This window comes from Vicugna pacos, unplaced genomic scaffold, assembly GCF_048564905.1.
Source record: "Vicugna pacos unplaced genomic scaffold, VicPac4 scaffold_21, whole genome shotgun sequence".
Taxonomy (NCBI): Eukaryota; Metazoa; Chordata; class Mammalia; order Artiodactyla; family Camelidae; genus Vicugna; species Vicugna pacos.
This window is the reverse complement of record NW_027328742.1, coordinates 16243768-16262775: the sequence shown is the minus strand read 5'-3', so window position 1 is coordinate 16262775 and position 19008 is coordinate 16243768. Positions and strand designations below refer to the sequence as shown.

At 41.3% G+C, this 19008-nt stretch overlaps 1 protein-coding gene and 1 long non-coding RNA gene across 2 annotated transcripts in view; one reads left to right on the top strand and one right to left on the bottom strand.

Annotated features, from left to right (window-relative positions):
- The window catches only part of LOC140694505 (netrin-1-like), a 171713-nt gene that overhangs the window by 145126 nt on the left and 7579 nt on the right, over positions 1 to 19008 (top strand). Inside the window, 1 exon segment of the mRNA XM_072957723.1 lies at positions 13825 to 13991. Coding sequence (XP_072813824.1) covers positions 13825 to 13991 — 167 coding nt within the window.
- The window catches only part of LOC140694506 (uncharacterized), a 48060-nt gene continuing 29292 nt past the window's right edge, over positions 241 to 19008 (bottom strand). The window contains exons 4-6 of the long non-coding RNA XR_012070135.1: positions 13801 to 13975; positions 13527 to 13624; positions 241 to 611 (exon numbers count right to left, since the gene is read on the bottom strand). This is a non-coding gene — a long non-coding RNA (uncharacterized lncRNA). The remainder of the gene's footprint in view (positions 612 to 13526; positions 13625 to 13800; positions 13976 to 19008) is intronic.

The window sequence follows — 19008 nt, the reverse complement described above, 5'->3', positions numbered from 1 at the left end:
GTGTGGACTCTGTTTCCCCACCTCCAGCACACACACGAAGTCAAATACGGTGGAATGACTGCTGTTATTTTACAAACTCTTAAATGGATTGATTTCTATCTCCATTATACAAGCACTCCTGGGTAACCTTTATATTCATGTGAGGATCAAAAGAGTACTCATTAATACTATTACCATACTTCTACTGAATTAACTCTCCTGTAACAGTATAATGGCCACACTTCTTAACAACTGCCTCTGTAAGGGTCTTGTAAGTCACAAATATTTATTATAAAGAAATTATATAAAAAATAATAACAATTACAACAACTATGTTGTTTATAACGATGATAGTGTTAGCATCTCCCTCTCATATTAAACAATACCCATCACTGGATTCCTTAGGAAGCAACGCCAATGCCGTTTTGGACTCTTCTAAGTCTTCACCCAATGAAGCCTTTTTACTCACGCTGGTCCACCACAGCCAGAATTGCTGTTACTTTCATGGTTGACTGCCACGCTGTGATGTTCTGGGCTTTTTCTGGCACCATGCGTCTATACTTTGTAGTCAAGTTTCCACGTACCGAGTCTGATTTGCAATATATTGTTCTCCAGAGCCAACAGAGGTGCCACTGGAAAGAGGCAACAGATAATGTGGTGAACCCAAACTGAATACCTGTTTAAGGAATGGACACATAACATGGAGTGGTGGACGGATGGAAAGACAACATCAATTCCTTTACTCCTGTAAAGAGAGAGGGGCAAATGGTGAACTAAATCCCAAAGAGAAAACACATTCATGGTAATAATAATGTTTAACAGTGAAAGAATCCAAACAAAAGGCAAATATAATATCTCTGGGAAGAAGACTTATTACAAACTGTTTCTTTCACGTATATACCCTTAGTAGGAATAACATACTTAAAAATCTTCAACCAACCATAGTTGTTTGCTCGTAATAAACTTGGGAATCTTGAAGCATATTATTCACTCTCAGTGTTGAAATAATACAATCTTGGAAGATGATTTGTCATTGAGGATTAAGAAAAATAATATTGTGGTTGTATATAAGAATTTAAATCGGAATAAGGAATGTACTTATGGGAAAGCTCTGCATAGAGAATGTTGGAGGAAATGCACTGAAAACAGGCAAGTGAGCAAGCTCCCTTGAGTCTGGGAAGGTGAGTGCAGCACATTCAGAGAGTCTATGAAGTTATTACAAGTCACAGAAAGGTATGCAATTAAAGTGTCTTCCTAAGCAAAATATCCTTCTTCAGGAATTTTTATCTTGATATTTCTATGATCTGTGTGGTCACAGGAAGTCAAAGTTATGGTGGTGGCTTAGAAGTTCTTTTCTCTCTGTCTGTAGTTTACAGGGCATTGCTACAGATGGGGCAGCAGAGATCTGTGGTAAGCTGTTCCATGGGGTGGGGGAGCAGTTAGAAATGATAAGGCCAGAAATCTAAAAGACTTTTAGACCCTCCCCTCCTAACTGGCAGACCTTTAAAGTAAACTAGCACAGGTATGTAACTAAGACAGAGGATGAGAGGCAAATTTAAAGTCCCTTTAGTGTTACTGATCAGTCAAGGGGTAGGGACCACTCTGGCCAGGAACGGCAAGACCGTGGATGGGGTGGATGTGTAGGAGGAGCTGATATTTGCTTCTGACCTGAGAGGCAGGGGTGTGTTGCATAAAAGCCGACAGTGCTGGAAAGATGCAGTAGGTCCACAGCCCAAAAGGAGCTGTCATATTCAGGGAGGTCAGAGAGCAAGAACCAGAGTTAGTCATGCCACAGAGTCAGCAGCGTGGCAGCAGTGATATCAGTATCTGTGTCCATAACCCACCTAACCCTACATGAACTCATCTGCCTACAGGGGGCAGGTAAGTAGCAGAAATGTGTGGAGTGGGTGCAGCCACTGGCAAATTGGCAAGTGGACATCCTAAGGAAACACACTGCTCACAGTCACCATATTGGAAAGAGTGCCCCACACTGTCAGATCTCCTTCTCATTGCCAGAAATTAGGAGTTTATTAGCAATCAACCCAGTTAAAAACCCAGAAAATATATCATTTATAATGACAACAAAGGCACAGACTATTCAGAAATAAATTAATTAAAAATGTTAAGATGATTCTGATAAATGACTTAAAAAAAAGAAAAAAAATATGATGATTGAATGAGCAGTAGAATGCACCATACTCTTCATTGGGCAGACTCAAGCTTGGGGGACATAGAACATTATTTCTCCAAAGTAAATTTAGAATCTGAATGCAAATTTAGTTAATAATCCAAAATGGATTTAAGAAAAATATCTGAAAGGTGATCGTATTGTTCTTCCAGAAATATACACAAATATACAAATAAAATAATGAGGAGGGAAGTTTGAATTTGCAGTATTAGGGATATTCTGGGAAAAGATTAAATAGGACCAACTCTAGGAGGCATTAATCTATAGTCATGGAAAAAGTATAGAAATAGTGCACTGAGAGTATGAATGTAATACAATGCATTTCAAGAATAGACGTGGATATTTTTGAGATTTTAGTAATATTATAAAACTGACACTTCACATCAGTGGATTCAAGTACTGGAGTAATTAGCTAAATCATTGGAAGACCTGGCACAGTGTCCTCACTTTTGATATTAAAATAAATTCCAGATAATTTATTAATTAAAAAATAAAATACCAGAAATAACCCAACATGATTTAATCTGTTCAGATATTCAAACGAGAAGAACTTTCTAAAAAGCTTTTGGAACAAAGACCAATAACAGCAAAGGCCTAGGAACTCATCAAGGCCAGAAACGCCCACTGTAAAACAAAACTAACCCTCGCCCAACCCTCTCACGGCTCTGTGTTGCTCTCTGATACTTTCTACTCTTTCTTCTTCCCTTTAAAGTCCAGTTTCTTGGAGAAGTGCCAGCGCTGATGACTCCTCCAGGGCTCGGAGCCCTGCATCCCCCACGGCCCTCACCGCGGCACTGAGACAGGAGTTGCACTGCCGGCGGCTGCGTGTTTCAAACCAGTGGGCATTTTCAGCTCCTGTTTATTTGATTACCAGGTAGCTTTTGCCGTGGACAAATATTTTCCTCTCAGTGGAATGTTTTCCCCCCTTAATTTTTGTTTTACTTAAATAAATTTTAAAAGCCCAGGCAGAAAAGTGTGTGTGCACATATGCACACACACAGATACACACAGACCTGTTTTTTACAGGCTACCTTAGTCCTCCTCCTCCCTTTCCCCAGTCTCGGCAATTAAAGGTGGGATTTAGCCCTTGCTTTTTTGCCCCACACACCCCCAGTTTCTCACTATGCTCCCTTTAGTCAGTGTTCAAATCCCTCTTAAGCCAGGTTACAGCCTTCTCTGTGTTGCCTCAACTAGCTTTCTCCCAACTGCTCTACTGTTCTTTCTCCTGGTGGATTTCTCGTCTCCCATTTGCCATGTTCATGGCCCTTTTCCCCAGGGCCTCGTCTTCAGTCCTCCACCTGGCAGGACTGAATCGCCTCCACGGCCTCACCCACAGCTCCTCTGAGCTCCTGACTGGTGAATCCAGCTTAACAACAGACATCACCCCTCAGATGTCCCATAGACACTTTGCACTCAAACTGCCACACACAGAACCATCTCGAAATCAGCTCTTCCCCTTACACTGCCCCTGCAGATCCTCTTTCAAGATGGGTCACTGGAAAGTCACCTCAGCAGCTCTGCGGCCCGCCGCCCCAGCCCTGCAGTCCCTACTGCAGCAGTCATCACTTCTGCCGCACATGTCCCTCTCCCTCTGCTCAGGGCCTCTCTGCAGGCGTGTGCCACTTGTTGTCTGGGTTACCTGGGTTGTTCCCGAAACATCCTTTGCCCCCAAAATATGGGCCTCTCCCAAAAATAGTATCTTCCATTCTGCTGCTAGAATAACCAGATATTCTTCAACATAAACATTATGCAATTCTCTTACTTACAAATATTCCAATATATACCTGTTTCATTAAGGATACATTCAAGTCTAAGCACACAAGGCCCATCGTGACAGAGGCCATGTGCACCTGATATTCCCACCTATGGATCCTTTGTTCTAGCCCTACTTGTTGTTCTTCAGTCTAGCCAAGCCAGTTCATGCCGTGTACACTTATGTCTCTACCTCTCTGCATGAAGTGTTCACTCCCTCTACCACACATTAGAGAGCTAACTTCCTTTCACCTTTCAAAATTCAGTTCAAATATTTCTAGCTCTAGGAAGTCCAATTTGTGTTCACCTGGTTAACAATCCATCAACTACTCGCCAAGTCTCGCCTGGCCTGGGGAGTGCAGACACCAAGTCTTATCTGTCTTGGTCTCCCCAGCAGCTGATACAGTGTTTGGCATAGCAGGTGCTCAGTGTTTTTTGGATAGATAAACGAATGAATCAGTAAAGAGATGAGAGGTCTACAATTCCCCCCAGTTACTCAGCTGCCATTTTGGGAAGTCCATTCTGCAGAGTTAAGGAAATGTCAGTGCAGGTGGTGGGCAGACAGAACAGAGGTGAGGGCGTGGGGGAGACAGGCCTGGTCCTGGAGAGCGCAGGAGAGGCGTGGGTGGGATAGCACTGGAGAGAGAGGGAATGGACGGTTCGGGTGCAAGGAGATGTTGAAGAACAACTGATATTAACTGCAATAAATTAAATGGAGAACATAATATATGAAGGGAAGATCAAGTTAACACAGCAAGGGTGGAAAAGGCAGTACCAGAGACAAAGAGCTCTCACTTCATCCCTCACAGCATTTCATTTATGGCGCCCGCCCTCTGGGAAGGCAGCGTCAAATTTTTGAGAGACTGGTGTTTGTGCTGTGGGTGCTCTAAGTACAAAATGGTATCTTATGGCTTCCAGATTTTAAGACTGATAGATTATTTCTCTTATGTCCCATGTCTGAGTTCTCAGACAGCAGGATCTTTCGCTTGTGTGGGGAGAGCTATTGTGGTTAACAACTCAGGGTTACTCTAATAATCTCAAAGGACAGTGGGGAATTCACTAAAACAAATAATAGAGAAATTTCACTCAGAAAAAGCCATATGCCATATAGAACCTTGTGGGGGCCTTGGGGGCAATATTACCGCCAACTCATCTAACAGTTGTATGTGAGTGTGCTGAAACTCCAAGCTCAAGTCACTTAAACACGTATGAGGCCCAGGGTCCAGGCTGTGGTGCTCCAGACATGGACGGGAGGATGAAAAGCCTGACTACAGCCTCCGACAGGATCAGTCCAGCCATGTAGCACAATGGACACGGACACGATCATGCACCATCAAGACAAGAATCAAGTGCAATTCATGCCTAGACAGGAGAGCAGATAATCTCTAAAAAGTGGAGGGGTCCCTGCCAAGGCTTGGCAAGAGTCCTTCCAGGCAGAAAAGCAGAGAAAGATACTTCAGGCGAAGGAGACTAGGGTTGGTGGCTGGGTGCGAGGCCTAATGAAGCACAGGTGGAGGGCTCCAGGGTCATCTGTCAGTAGCTGTTCCCCTTCAGCAGCTAAGAGGCATAACTAAAAAGGCAGGTGGGGTGACATTAATGATCATGGGGAAAACTGGGAGGAGGAAACTGAGGTCAGGAGATCACCACCAAAGGCAATTTATTTTAGAGGAACAAAAATAATTCAAAAAGCACTTGGAAATTCTACCTCCCATGAATGAAAAGAACACAATATAAGTTTCACTCCAGCATTGAATACAGAAAAACAGACTGCCCACTCTCAGAAATGGATTGAATTTTCTAATTCATCAGGGATTATTTAGATAATAGGAAAACAAATAAATCTGAACAATCTCTCTAGAATAGCTGTTACTCCATCCTGTTATGTAGGGAGAATGTAATTTAGGAAAAAGTAAACTCCCTCTATCTGTAGACTTATAAACAGGAAGCACAAAGGGGTGCCTTTGCAGACATGAACCCGCATGCATAAATGCAAAGCCTATTGACCAAAATCCTTTCTTGTCTCCTAAGCTTAAAAAAAAAAAAATTCTTCAAGGCAGTGGTGAGCTGAAAGGGCTCAGATACAAAACGTTCACTTCATCAGCCTTCTAGTAGATAAAAGTGCGCCATGCATAATAGAAAAGATAACGTTTCCTATGGAAATCTATTTTGAGATGCAACAATTTAAAGGCAACTGAGAGCTCAAAACCAAGTTCAACCAAAGAGAAACAGAGCCCAAGCAAATGTACAGAAATGGACAAAGACATTGGAGAAGGAGGGGATGTGTGCTCTACCGATACTCCAGATCAGCAAATTCATCCTGAATTCAAGCCAGTGATGTGCCATGAGGTCACTCAAGGAATCAGGCAGAAACCATATCAAAGGCAGGTGTGAGATGTGGAAGGGGTGACCCTGTGAACCTTGCTGCAATGAGGCAGGATGCCCTTGCGGGCTTTCTGCACAGGCTGGCTAGCTCACATGACTCTGTTTAGAAGGATATCAGCCAGCAGCTGTGCCACACGGGCTACAGCCCGAGCTGAGTCACATCTAGTAACGGTTCTGAGTTCATCCTCAGACGACATGACCAGAAGGATCTGAGAATCAATGGTGGAGACGTATCTGAATGAGTATTCCATTTCATTCCTTGGCAGTAAACATTCAGCTTTGTACAACATAAATATTGACAAAGATACACACAGGCACCCTATTTGAAAGCCTGACTGCATAATTGCATCTAATGGAGAAAAGCGGGCTCCATGTCGGTATGCTAGGTCATTGTTTGGCTCGGTAACCGATGCTTCTGAGACCCAAAGCATATTCTAGTATAACCGACAGCACAGAAATCTCCACTGATGACTTACTCATTTCAGGGTATTCATAAAATAACCCCAGTTTGCCCATGGGATACAGACGGTTGTCCCATTCCCATCGTGGGGTGGTCTGTTCTGCTTCTGGAACTGTGGCACCATTAGATTAATGACCCAGCTGTCAAACAGATCAAATTATAAGGCAGGATATTATCAGACCAAGGTCATTAAAGTATTACTGACATTTCAAGCTGAACACATCATCTTCCCAAGAATTTAATTTCTTGTTTTCAGGATTAATTTGTTTTTATTGCTGCCTCCCTACCCTCAAAAATTGTGAAAACTAGTCCTGACCACGTACCTTGGGTTTACCAAAATTGTAACGACTACTGCTACTTTATCTCCTACCTCCTTTTCAGGTGGGCATTTTAGGTTTTAGAAGATGCCTTCCCTCAGTTGTCTTTTTTACCCCCATTTCTCTGCTATTATCCACCATGGCCTTTCCAGTCTGAAAATCTCACAGAAAATAAGTAAAAGACAGAAATACAGGGTCTGTGAGCTGGTGATAAGTGCTGCGGAGGAAAATAAAGGAGGGTGAGGAATGTGTGCTAGGGAGGAGTGGGGATGGGGCAGTGACCTTTGAATAAGGCAAAGAAGGAAACAAAGGGGTGGGCAGAGGAGGGGCAGAGGGAACAGTGATTACAGGCCTGGAGGTCTCTCACGCTGGAAAGACAGCATGGAGACTGGTGTGGGCCACAGTGAATAGGAAATAAGTGGTGGTTTTGGGGGTGGAGCCTTAGAGGCTGCCATGAGGATGTGGGCATTTTTCCCTCTGAAGGAATTGCGGAGCCATGGAGGGTCACCGAGCAAAAAAGTGATACTCTAACGTTGGATAGAACAGGTCCAAGACCCTAATTTAAGCTGAACAAATCAAGGGCCAGAGAAGTGGCATGCCACCTCAAATTCAGTGCAGAGCTTGAAAGAAACACAGCCTCGACTCGCAGCCCAGTGCTCTGCCCCCTTCCGGATGCTGTCCCACAGAGCTGTCTCTAACGTTATGTTTTTTCCTCACTCAGAGGCTTGTGGGGCAACTGAATGCTTTCCCCTTTTTCAAGTGGCAATTTGTCCTGAAAGGAAATCAGAGTTGGCAGTGAAACAAGGTATGGACCTGTAGCCTACAGAGCTGTTGTCCCTGAAAGCAACAGCTGGCGCGTGGTTAACTCGTGGAGTTCAGCAGAAGAGACAGAGCAACAACAGACAACTTAGCGTCTGGCTGAGCTTTGACTGACTGCACTGCACGTTTGGATGGATTTCAAATTTGGACAGTGAGGCGGCTTCACACGAAAGGCAGGTGTATACATCATACATGCCCACACGTCTGTATGCATACACACGTAGACACACACAAAGCATATGATGTGACTTGTAAAGAGCTGCCTCTTCTTGGTTTCCCACGGCCTCTAATCTCAGCATTAAGCTTTCACTGGCCATGCTCCCAGGTTTGCTACGAGATTTCTTTGCAATGGAACATGCCCTTCGCTTCACAAACTTTCCCCACTTCTTTCAATGACATGAGGGGAAGAGCAGGGAGCACTGGGAAGTGCTGGGGATATGGACTCGAGATACCCCTGAATCTGAATCAACACTTCATGTCTTATTTTTTATTTAACTTTATTTACATTCAAAATGCAACTGTTGCAGATCTCAGAAGATGATTTACACTCACTGCTATGGCAGAATGTTGCGGTTAGTAGACCCACCACTGGATCCTCTTATTCAACACATTCTTCCAATAATTCAGATATTACTGTATCACAAATGCCCATTTCTATATTTTGATATCTGCTTTCCAGTATAATTATCTTCCTTCTTTATTCTCTAAATCTTATGATTTTAAAACATATTTCTGAGAAGTGTTCCACAGGCACTTTACATATGATAATTTGATAAAGAGATCCTGGAGATCAAAACCACATTTAAATCCTGAGATAAACTCAACTGTGTCATATACATGTCTAGGTTTAGTCTGCTTACTTTGTTACTTTGTTTAGTAATTTTTGTTTCAAACAACAAGATCCTTCTGTATAGCACAGGGAACTACACTCAATAACTTTTAATAGCCTATAGTGGAAAAGTATATGACAAGGAATATATATATACATATATATATATGAATCACTATGCTGTACAGCAAGAATTAACACAATATTGTAAACCAACTATACTTTCAACAAAAAAAGTTGAAATAAAATTGAGAGATGAAACTTCAACTGCCCAGGCTGCTGTCAGGATGAAATGATTCAAAGCAGGCCAGGTATCAGCAACCACCCTGACACAGCAAAACCCCATGTGGGGTCTTCCTTTTGAGCAGCACAGGCTAACCGGCTGTGGTCACCTGTAAATAGGGTTGAAGTCACTTAGACCCTTGGCTTGGGATCACCGTGGCCACAGGTTTGGTGTCACTGCAGCTCCTACGAGAATGATGGGGCCAGCCTGCTGCTGAAGCCGCTCCCCAGGCCGCAGCCCAGAGCACTGCAGGCAGGTCTGAGGTCCGGCCGGGGGCGCGCAGCTCCACAGCCACTCGGAGCCCTGCGGTGCGGGTGGCGCTGGGACCACGCTCGTCCATCACCCTCCCTAGCACCCAGACTCGGGATTCTTCTGGGGGAATTTTTCTCTGCCTCATACTTCCTGTCTCAGCCTCTTGTGGAATCCGGTCCATGCCACAGGGAAGCAGGGCTTTTACCCTCCGGGACCCAAATCCATCACGGTATGGATCCAGGGTGAAACTTCCATGTTAAATCACCTGGCGCTCCCTTCTTGTGCTGAAATGCCCTCCCCTGTCGATGGCATTAGGTCGTATTAGAAGTCCCGACTTGCTTGTCCTTAGCTAAGACTCTGAGCCTCTTGCTCAGTCTTCCTGAGTGGAACCACTCATCTGTGGCAGAAAAGCTTGGGCTCTCGTCTACCTATCATTGTCCACGGTCTTTTGGGTTTTCTGTTGGTTTAAGGTTCTCGTGCAGGGATATCAATTTGCACATGAGAAGCACCTGTAGACATTTAAAAAAATACAGACACTGGATCCTCCCCCCTCTCCAGCCAAGGCTGGAAGCTTTCTTCCTCTAGCAGGGGTTACACAATCATTTCCTTGGGAACTGACCACACATATTGGCATAATCATAGTAAATTGCCCTTTACACTGTGCTTGCCACGTGGCATTTTCTACTTCATGTTGTCTTTTTACCTTCATTATCACATTTAATCCCTGAATTATAGATTATCACCATTTCTGTTGAGGACACTCCTACTTGCTAATCTTGAATACAAGTATCTTTGATTCTCTTAATCTATTTCATTCCTGAGTTTCCTGTTCCTGAATTTAAAGAGTGAATTATGGACACATGTATTTAAGATTCTCTTATTATATTTCTCTGACTCATCTTCTAACCAAATCATATCTGGAGAAGAGAGATTTTCTCTTTTAAACATTTGCTTTTTCTTATTATATAGTAGTGCATACACACAGTGGAAAATGTAGAAAACATATAAAGTAAGAAAATTACAGCCATACATTATCTAAACACCAAAGGACAATGCTATGTCATTTTGGGCATTTAACTATTTTTCTTAATATTTTATCATAAAATTTCCCTAGGAAAGTTCCTTAACCCTGGAATTGTACTAGCCTTTTGTCCAGTACAGAATAACATTCCCAGAAATGACCCCAACATCAAAATAGTATGTGAGGCTGGGAAGGCCACAGGGCACTCAGCTTATTCTCTGAGTCCTACAAAGAATGCTGTTAATTCACTGATGTTACGCATTCGATGCCTGTGAGTCACTCACTCACTCAGCTGGCTTGGACTGAGACCTACGTTATACCAGGTGCCGATCCAAGTGCTGGGGAGACCCCAGAGGGAGCCTGGATCACGGCATCACTCTCCTTCTTCATTTACTCCCAGATTCCTACTCAAGAAACCCACATGGGATTGGGGGGGTGGAGGCAGGTGAGATATAGTGAAATTCATTTCATTATGTTCCTTTAGACATATTTGAATAGCATGAAAATAGTCGCTAATTTTGATAAGTTTTCTTTTCCCTTCCTATGTATTTTTGAGGATGGGTATAGCTTTGGTGCAGCAAGAGTAATTGATAGATCTTTGGTATGTTAGGATTTTATATGAAAAATTAAGAATGAAACTGCACTTAAACAAAGAGAAGAGGCAGTGAGGAAAACACAAGCCACCCTCGAACTTGGCTACAATTCAGAATTCCTGGTTTTCAAAAAAGGGAATCATAATTCAAAATAAATTCCCTAAATATTTTAGCCCATAGTAGAAATACATGGAGGAAAAGTTCAGCTCACTGGAACCTAGAAAAATGTGCTTACTTAATCGAAGGTATAAACAGACCACAGATACTATAATGCATCCTTTACTTTAAACTAGTTCATGTGAGCAAGTTTCATTTCACATGAATTGCTCAGTACCAGTTTAGGAAATATATCCTTCTTGATTGGTAAAAATAGCTCACGGATAACCAGATTCAACAAAATTTAGTGTTAAATAATTTACTTATTTCCTTCAGGAAATGCTTTTGAGTAATCTGAGTTAAGTATTTCCTCTATCTGATCTATTTCTTTTCACAGAGAAAAGTAGTATTATTTGCACATGAGCTACTTTTACTCCTCTGGAAATATCTGACTGTGAGCTCAGGGTAAGTGTTGTCTACTGCACAGTAGGGAAAAAAAAGATTCATTTCACAGCGAAGATCAGAATCTTGTTTTTTTTGAGGGGCGTGGTGAGCTGGGGGACAAGGGAAATGCCTTTGTTTCGAGACAGACCCCAGTAATCCATACTGAAGCTGAAAGATGAAGCCCTTGTGAAGAAATGTGGAAGGACACACTGACACCCAAAGATCTTCACTCGGCAAAAACAGAAAGAAAGAAAGAAAAAATAATTTAACTGCCCTATAAAGAGAATGGACAGAAACTTGGTAATAAGGGCGAGAGAAGGAAGGTTAGGGAAGGGAGGAGAAACAATGAAGGGGAACTTGGATGTGGTGGGCAGAAGAGCAGGTTTCTGGAGCCTACAATGAAGGATGATAAGAAAAAAAGTAAAGTTTAAAAAAGTTACAAAGTTTAAAATAGTTTAAAAATTAAAAAACGAAGTTAAAAAAATTAATTTTTTTATAGTGGCATGGAAGATTTTAAAATGATGGAGGTTTTTTATTTCAAAATTCAAGTTGTTTGAGTTTCTGCCCCATGCTCCAAACAACAGTAAGGCCTGCTTGTGTAAGTGGTTTTGGGGGACACCACAGAGAGGGGCGAGCTCTGCAGTTACGTTGGCCAGGAGCAGAATGCTGGTGTGGAAGGCAAGACAGAAGAGAGATCAACAGTTTCATGAAAACAGAAACTCAAAGCCAGAAATAATCTTAAAAAGGTTAGTGTGGTAGGCAGAAAAATATTCCCCCCCGCCAATATGTCTATGTCCTTATCCCCAGAACATAGGAAGAGGTCAGATTCCCTGGCAAAGGGGGCCTATGGTTGCAGATGTGGCTAAGGTTGCTAACCAGTCGACTCTAAGAGAGACCAGCTGGATTATAGATGTGGGCCCAGTGTAATCACCAGGGTCATTAAAGGAGGAAGAAGGAGGCAGAAGAGGGGAGAGAGGAGAGGAGATCTGACCACAGGATCAGAGTCAGAGGCACACAACAATGCTGACCTTGAGATTGAAAAAAGAAGTCACAGGCCAAGAGATGCAGGTGGCCTCTGGAAGCCAGAAAAGTCAAAGATACAGGTTCCCCTGAGACCTTCAGAAACAGTCGTGCCAACACTTTGACTTCAGCAGGCTTCTGCGTTCAAGAAAACTACAAGGTTAAATTTGTGTTGTTTACTGGAGACTTTTCCTTTTTTCTTCCTACTACCATGACGTTTGGGGATACTAGTTACAACAGCAACAGAAAGCGAATACAGTAAGCTCCTTGAAATGTTCAGAAATTGCAGATAACACTGGACTGTCCACTTTGATGTGGGATTGGGCTTATGTGAAAATCAAAAGGACAGTGTGACCTTGGCTAACATCTGCTTTTCTCATTTTTAGGAAGAGAACAGTAAGTCAAAATCTCTGTAGTTATTATTTTAGACAAGTGTTTCTTAAAACGTTATGTAACCCTGTGCCTTAGGAACCCAAGAGAGACTCTGTTCTTAGAAGAACATGGATTCAGAGAGATAGGGTCTTACATCTGAGTCCCACAGTGGTCTCTTATTGGCAATGAGAGCTTGGGCAAATCAGTTACCCTCTTTAAGCCACAGGATCTTCATTTGCAAAAGGAAGATAAGAATAAGGATTGTTTGGGTGATTAAATTGTACACACACACACACGCACACATACATATATGTACAATATTTAATAAAGTGACTAGCACATACTAGGCACTCAACAAATTTCTGTTATGGATTTTTAAATGCATATATAAAAGGAGGAGAAATTTGCAGGAAGTTGTGGGAAAACTTAGTTCATGGCCCCAAAAAGGGCCATCTCTCAATGGGCTCTGATCAGTCAGTCCCCAGTGGTGGGCTAATAAGCAGAGACTATAGCACTTGAGGATTTATGTTAAACATAAAAAGGAAGGTATTTAAACATAATTATTAAACAGCAGGTACGTTTATACTGTTGGCTGGATCATCTTATCTGGAGAGCTTTAATAAGCAGAGAGTCTCCCCTGTTCTAGAGATGGCCACGCAGGAAAATGACGTGGGTGGGTGGGCCGTTCTCACCCCAAGAACACATGACTGAGTACTTACGGAAGCAACACCTCTTGTATGTTATTCCAGATGGACTGTCCTCCCATGATTATTGTCAGCTGTGTCATCAGTTCAAGGAGACAGCCACTTGGGTCACACTGGAATATTAGAAAGAAAATCTCATTTAAATTTTAGATAGCTCTAACATGAAATAAAGTCATTATTTTATGCCTAAAAAAATCAAAGGATCAGAGAGTAAAGACACTCTTCATTGGGCAACTAAGAGAAATCCTGAAACAGGTTAGACTGTCAGAACACAAAGCTGTATTCACACCTCTTCATTTCTGTATTTTTACAGCCAATACACCAGATCTCACGGATAAGTCACAAATCTGCCCTTAAAGAATGTGATGTAGAAACACGAGGAGTAGTAGTTGACAAACTGAAACAAGAACACCTTCATGGCTGGGTTATTCTCATAGTCAGTCTGGTCCTTGGGAGCTCTGCAGCTAGAATAAAGAAAAGGTAAGTCTGTAAATCTGTGAACGGCTTTGAAACCCTAATCAAAGCCACGGACACATGAGTTAACACGCTAAATATGTATGTGTATATATATATATATATATATATATATGTATATATGTATATATATGTATAAATATGTATGTATATATATATATATATATATATATATATACGCAATTCACACTGTTTTATATCAGCTGTTTTGAATTTCTTAACTTATCCACTATGTTATTTCCAACTGTACACAATGTTGTAAGAGTTTCTCCCACTAAGAACGCAATATCCCACAAGGCAAAAAAAAAAAAAAAGTCACCCGTTCCTTAAAATTTATAAGGACAACAGTATCCAATGGTCAAGAACTGTCCTCTGTCAGGTGTAATTTGAAAGAAAGCTACTTCTAAACATCCTGCTAAATAATATTCTCTTGTCTCCCTGAACGGCAGTAAGGTAGGACTATTGAAGAAGACAAACAAAACATGGGGCAACTTGCTAGAAGCATTTGGGGAACATAAAACGGGTCATCCTCCTAGTTCAGAATTTGAATTGGTCATTGTATTTTCAGAAGATGACCACTGAGCAGACCACTGGGAGAACCACCCAGCCACATGCAACGTGTGGGAAGCACTTAACTTAGGTCGCTAAGCCGCTGGGTGGGATACAAGCCAGAGAGAAGAAACATTTATTATAGAAGCCGCAGCTGATGAGAATGGAGCTACACTAACAGGAACAGCATGGGGGGAAGACACATAAAACTGTCCTCTCCGTAACGCACAAGCAAATCTGCCACTGGAACCACGACACTCTTCCACATACTTGCAATACAGAGACTATTTACTTTCAAAAATAGGGTACATTATCTAATGTAATTGAAATTATTATTAAGCACTGACATATTTACACAGAGCTTGGACATTCTAAAGCTTCCTTTGTCCCTTTTACTAATGCAAAACTGGAGCTAATTCACTTCTCATATAGGCTAGAGGAAATACGTTTACACTTGAAGATTACTAAAGACTGTAATGTACTGGAATTGAAGTGCCTAAAAGATAGTCTCTGTTTTGACCTGGTTCTAAAACTGGTGTAGAAATGGCCTCAGCTGCAGGAGGAGCTTACCAGAGTCAGTCATCATGATTGCCACTTTCTCAAATATGGCATTCAGTGTCACCATGATGATAAAACTGATGAGGGAAGCAGTGATGGGCGTGGCCCACCTGCAAAGTCAGGTACTTTTGGATTGGGTCTGTTCCATTCAGGTTCTTGGGAGGTTTTGCAGAAAATACAATGAACACTGAAAGTCCGTAGACAATGATCCCAATAACTGAAGGAATGGTCAACAGGACCTGACAACCCAAAAACCCAGCAGCATGAGACTCACTAATGATCGTATTTTTACACAGAAAACTTGCCCCCAACCCAGCTTAAACAGAAAACATGCATGTGTTGTAAACCTCACATAAACGTGAGATGTGATACAAATCACACGTAAATGCATAAGAGACGTGAATATCAGGCATGTTAAATTTTAGGGGAGGAGGAATGAAAGATGTCAAAAAGAATGAGTGCATCCACTAATGTAACACGCTGAAAGCAGGAGCAGCTGTGTGCAGGGCGTAGGGAATATATGGGAACTCCACTTTCTGTGAATTTTTCTGTAAACCGAAAACTGCACTAAAGAATGAAGCCTGTTAAGTATATTTTAATGGGTGAAAATGGGGTAACTGGTGGCATGTTCTTTTGGAGGGAAGTCTGTGATAGCAGAACCAATGAAAGTATCCCTTCTATATCTGTAGAATTACTTAGGTTATGAACTAGTTGTAACCCATGAAGGGGATATGCTTCCTTTCAAGGGAGAACCTATCACTGATTCAGGGGTCAGCAGGTGCTAGCTGTCGTCTTCATTCTGAATAGAACCAGTGAAGCTGTGGACATGCCCTGAGGGAAACAGTGGAAGTGACAGCAGGTCTCTGCTGATGAAAGCTTCACACGCTTTTCATACTCCTTGAGATCTTAAAATGGCAGGTATTCCTACTCCCTGCATTTGCACAAGATTCATGTCCCTGATCCACTGTAGATCTGACTGCGTGGACCCAAGGGCAGCGGGGGTGTCTGAAGCATTATTTGCACGTGGCTGATAGGGTTTCAGTTCCTCACTAGGCAGGTTATTTCTGGCCACTGAAGAATGCATATTAAAGATCCCATTTTTAAACTGTTTTCCTTCCATCTACCTTCTTGGTCATAGTCCAGAAGCATGTACTCAGTGTCCCTGGCTGCTCCTGCTGGCTGCCCCAGAGAGAAAGGTACAAAGAATGTGAATTTCAGGACTAAGTGAACCACATCATGTTATTTATAGTAACAGTGGTCCGCTGGCTTGCACCTGCAGGGGAGAGCAGAGGGAGTGTTTACAAGCCCCTCCTGGAGCCACACTCATGCATCTGGATCCCAGCTCCGAAGCTAGCTGTGGGGCCTTGTGCAAATTTCTTAACCTCAAGGGGCTTCAATCTCCTCACCCATATAATGGGGGTATAATAATAACAATTTATAAGACTATTGTGATGAGTCAATTATTTACTAATTGTGAAAACAATTGGAACATTAACCACAGGCATGTGAAAAACTCTACCTAAGTATTAGCTATGAATATGGTGACCAAAGTCTTAAAAAGGTGTTTTTCTTAGTTTTTAAGCCATCAGTTTGTAGAGAAAGCATTTTATTTTCTCCTCTACTCTCTTTCATCATCCTTTTCTTCACAGTTAAGTCTTCATGCTTGTGAAAGGAATAACTTTTTGGTGTGTGTGTGATTAAATGTGAAAATTAGTTAAGACTGAGAAAAATGTATTATAGAAGGTATATTAAGCCTTCCTCTCTTGTACAGCACATATAGGCCATTTAAATAGTATGCATTTTTTAAAAGTCTGCATAATAGATTTTTAATTATGTATTAAGTAAACATAATAGTTAAGATTCCTTAAATGCTTACTATTGCTTCAGCACACATCTATTTTTCAAAATCCTCACAATCACCCTGTGGGGAAGGTAATATTATATCTCTTTTACAGATGAGGAAATAGGGCCACGTGGAGATGACGCAATTTGCCCCAAATGAAGCAACTTTAAGTGAAAGTACTGAAATACTCAGAAAGCCCAAAGACACACTAACTGTATATCACTGTCCCCTACATGGTCTGTAAAATCAATTCTAATTCATTTCAGAACTTTTACAAACTTGACACATTTCCATTATTCTCTGAAACACTTAATGGGTTCAATATTTCTTAAGAAACAGGAAAGCTTTCCGTTCTCCTTCCTCAAGTTTCTTCTTATTTATCATCTTTTCTGATCATAAATTTAACATTTGCTCATTAAAGAAAATTTGAAAGTACTCAGTAGTGGACAGAACTGCTGTCCTGGATCTGTCCCCAGTCTTAGAAGAGGACCCAGAACTTGCTTTAGGATAAGTAACCTCCATTTTGTTTTTAGTCCTGTGATTTAAGCTCGATTGACCCACTCTTTCTGAAGCACCAGAAGTAGATCTCAGTTGGTTTAAGACAAATAATACCCCTCATTCTATTGGCCTCACACATGATTGGAGAATTGGCAAATAACCCAGGAAGAGCCACTATTATGTGAGGAGATACGTGCTGGTGTCCATGTGAATCATAAGCTTCCTCTATCAAGAGAGGAAGCTGCCAAAAGAGACCTGTCTTGGTTTGGATGGATGATCTGGGATGTTGAGTGCCCAGAAGCATCATGCTGAGACATCTTTAGATACAGAATGAAGACAGGACAAAAGCAGCCCTTGACATCATCTGGGCTAGGGTATCTCTCCTTGACTGAAGCCAGAGCTCAGACCTGAGGTTTTCATTTACAGGAACCAATAAATCCCATGCATCCCCATTTTTTGGTTGTTGTTTAAACACATTGGAGATTGATTTTGTCACCTACAATCAAAAGACTCCAACTCTGAAAATGAATAAAAAATAATATAAGACTAATGCTTCTACCTATAGACATAATTCCTTCAGAACGGTGCATTGTTTGTATATTACAAATCATTTTATATATTAATTTTATTCTCAAATCTATCATAAGCATAACACTTTGACATGTCATAAAATATTTTCATTGACACACTTTTCGTGGCTGCATACTATTCTACTTTGTGAAGTGTTGGAAGAATATTTTGGCTGAGATTTTATATATATATAAAAGTATGTCTGTGACTTGCATCCATACTGAATTTTCCCTGCCATTTTGAAATAATTCCTGATTAAAAGTTTTTCAAAGCTGAATTAGTGGATTAAAACATATGAATAATTTTGACTCTTGATATCAACTGCCAGACTGCTTTCTAAGAAGGCTTGAGGAGTACACCAGAAGTTAACACAGCATTGTAAATCAACCATACTTCACAAAAAATTATCCAGTAACCTAGGCATGGGATTGGTGATCACTGTCATTTCATCCTCATAAACAGAGCTGTTTCACTTGAGAGGTGGAAAACTATTTCATTTTGATGTGCACTGAGTGAATTACCATTGAAGTGTGACATCTATTTTTTCCTTTGTGAATGTGTGTTCATCTTCTCTGCCTTCTATGCTCCTGAGATTTTTTTGATGTTACCTTTGAAGTGATCTGAACTCTCTATGTATTGAAGGAATTAGCCCCTTGTCGGATTTGTAAACAAATAACATCCTCTGGTGTTTTGTTTAAAATTAGGATGCTTCTGATGCATGGAAATCTTTGTATACTTTCCTCTGAAACTTACTGTTCATCTAGAGGTTGTATACTCATCCATATTTATTTCTAGTTTTTTTTCTAATTGTGTTACTTTTTAAATGTTTCTGGAATTTATCACAATATATGGTTCACTGTATGATTTCAATCTTTTCTTTTCCCCCCAAGTAGCTAAAAAGCGTTCCATTCAGAGAATAACCTTTATTTATCTCCCTGATTTGTAATGTCTTCCATCTCTTATATTAAATTATTATTGATATCAGAGCCCATATCTGGACTTCCT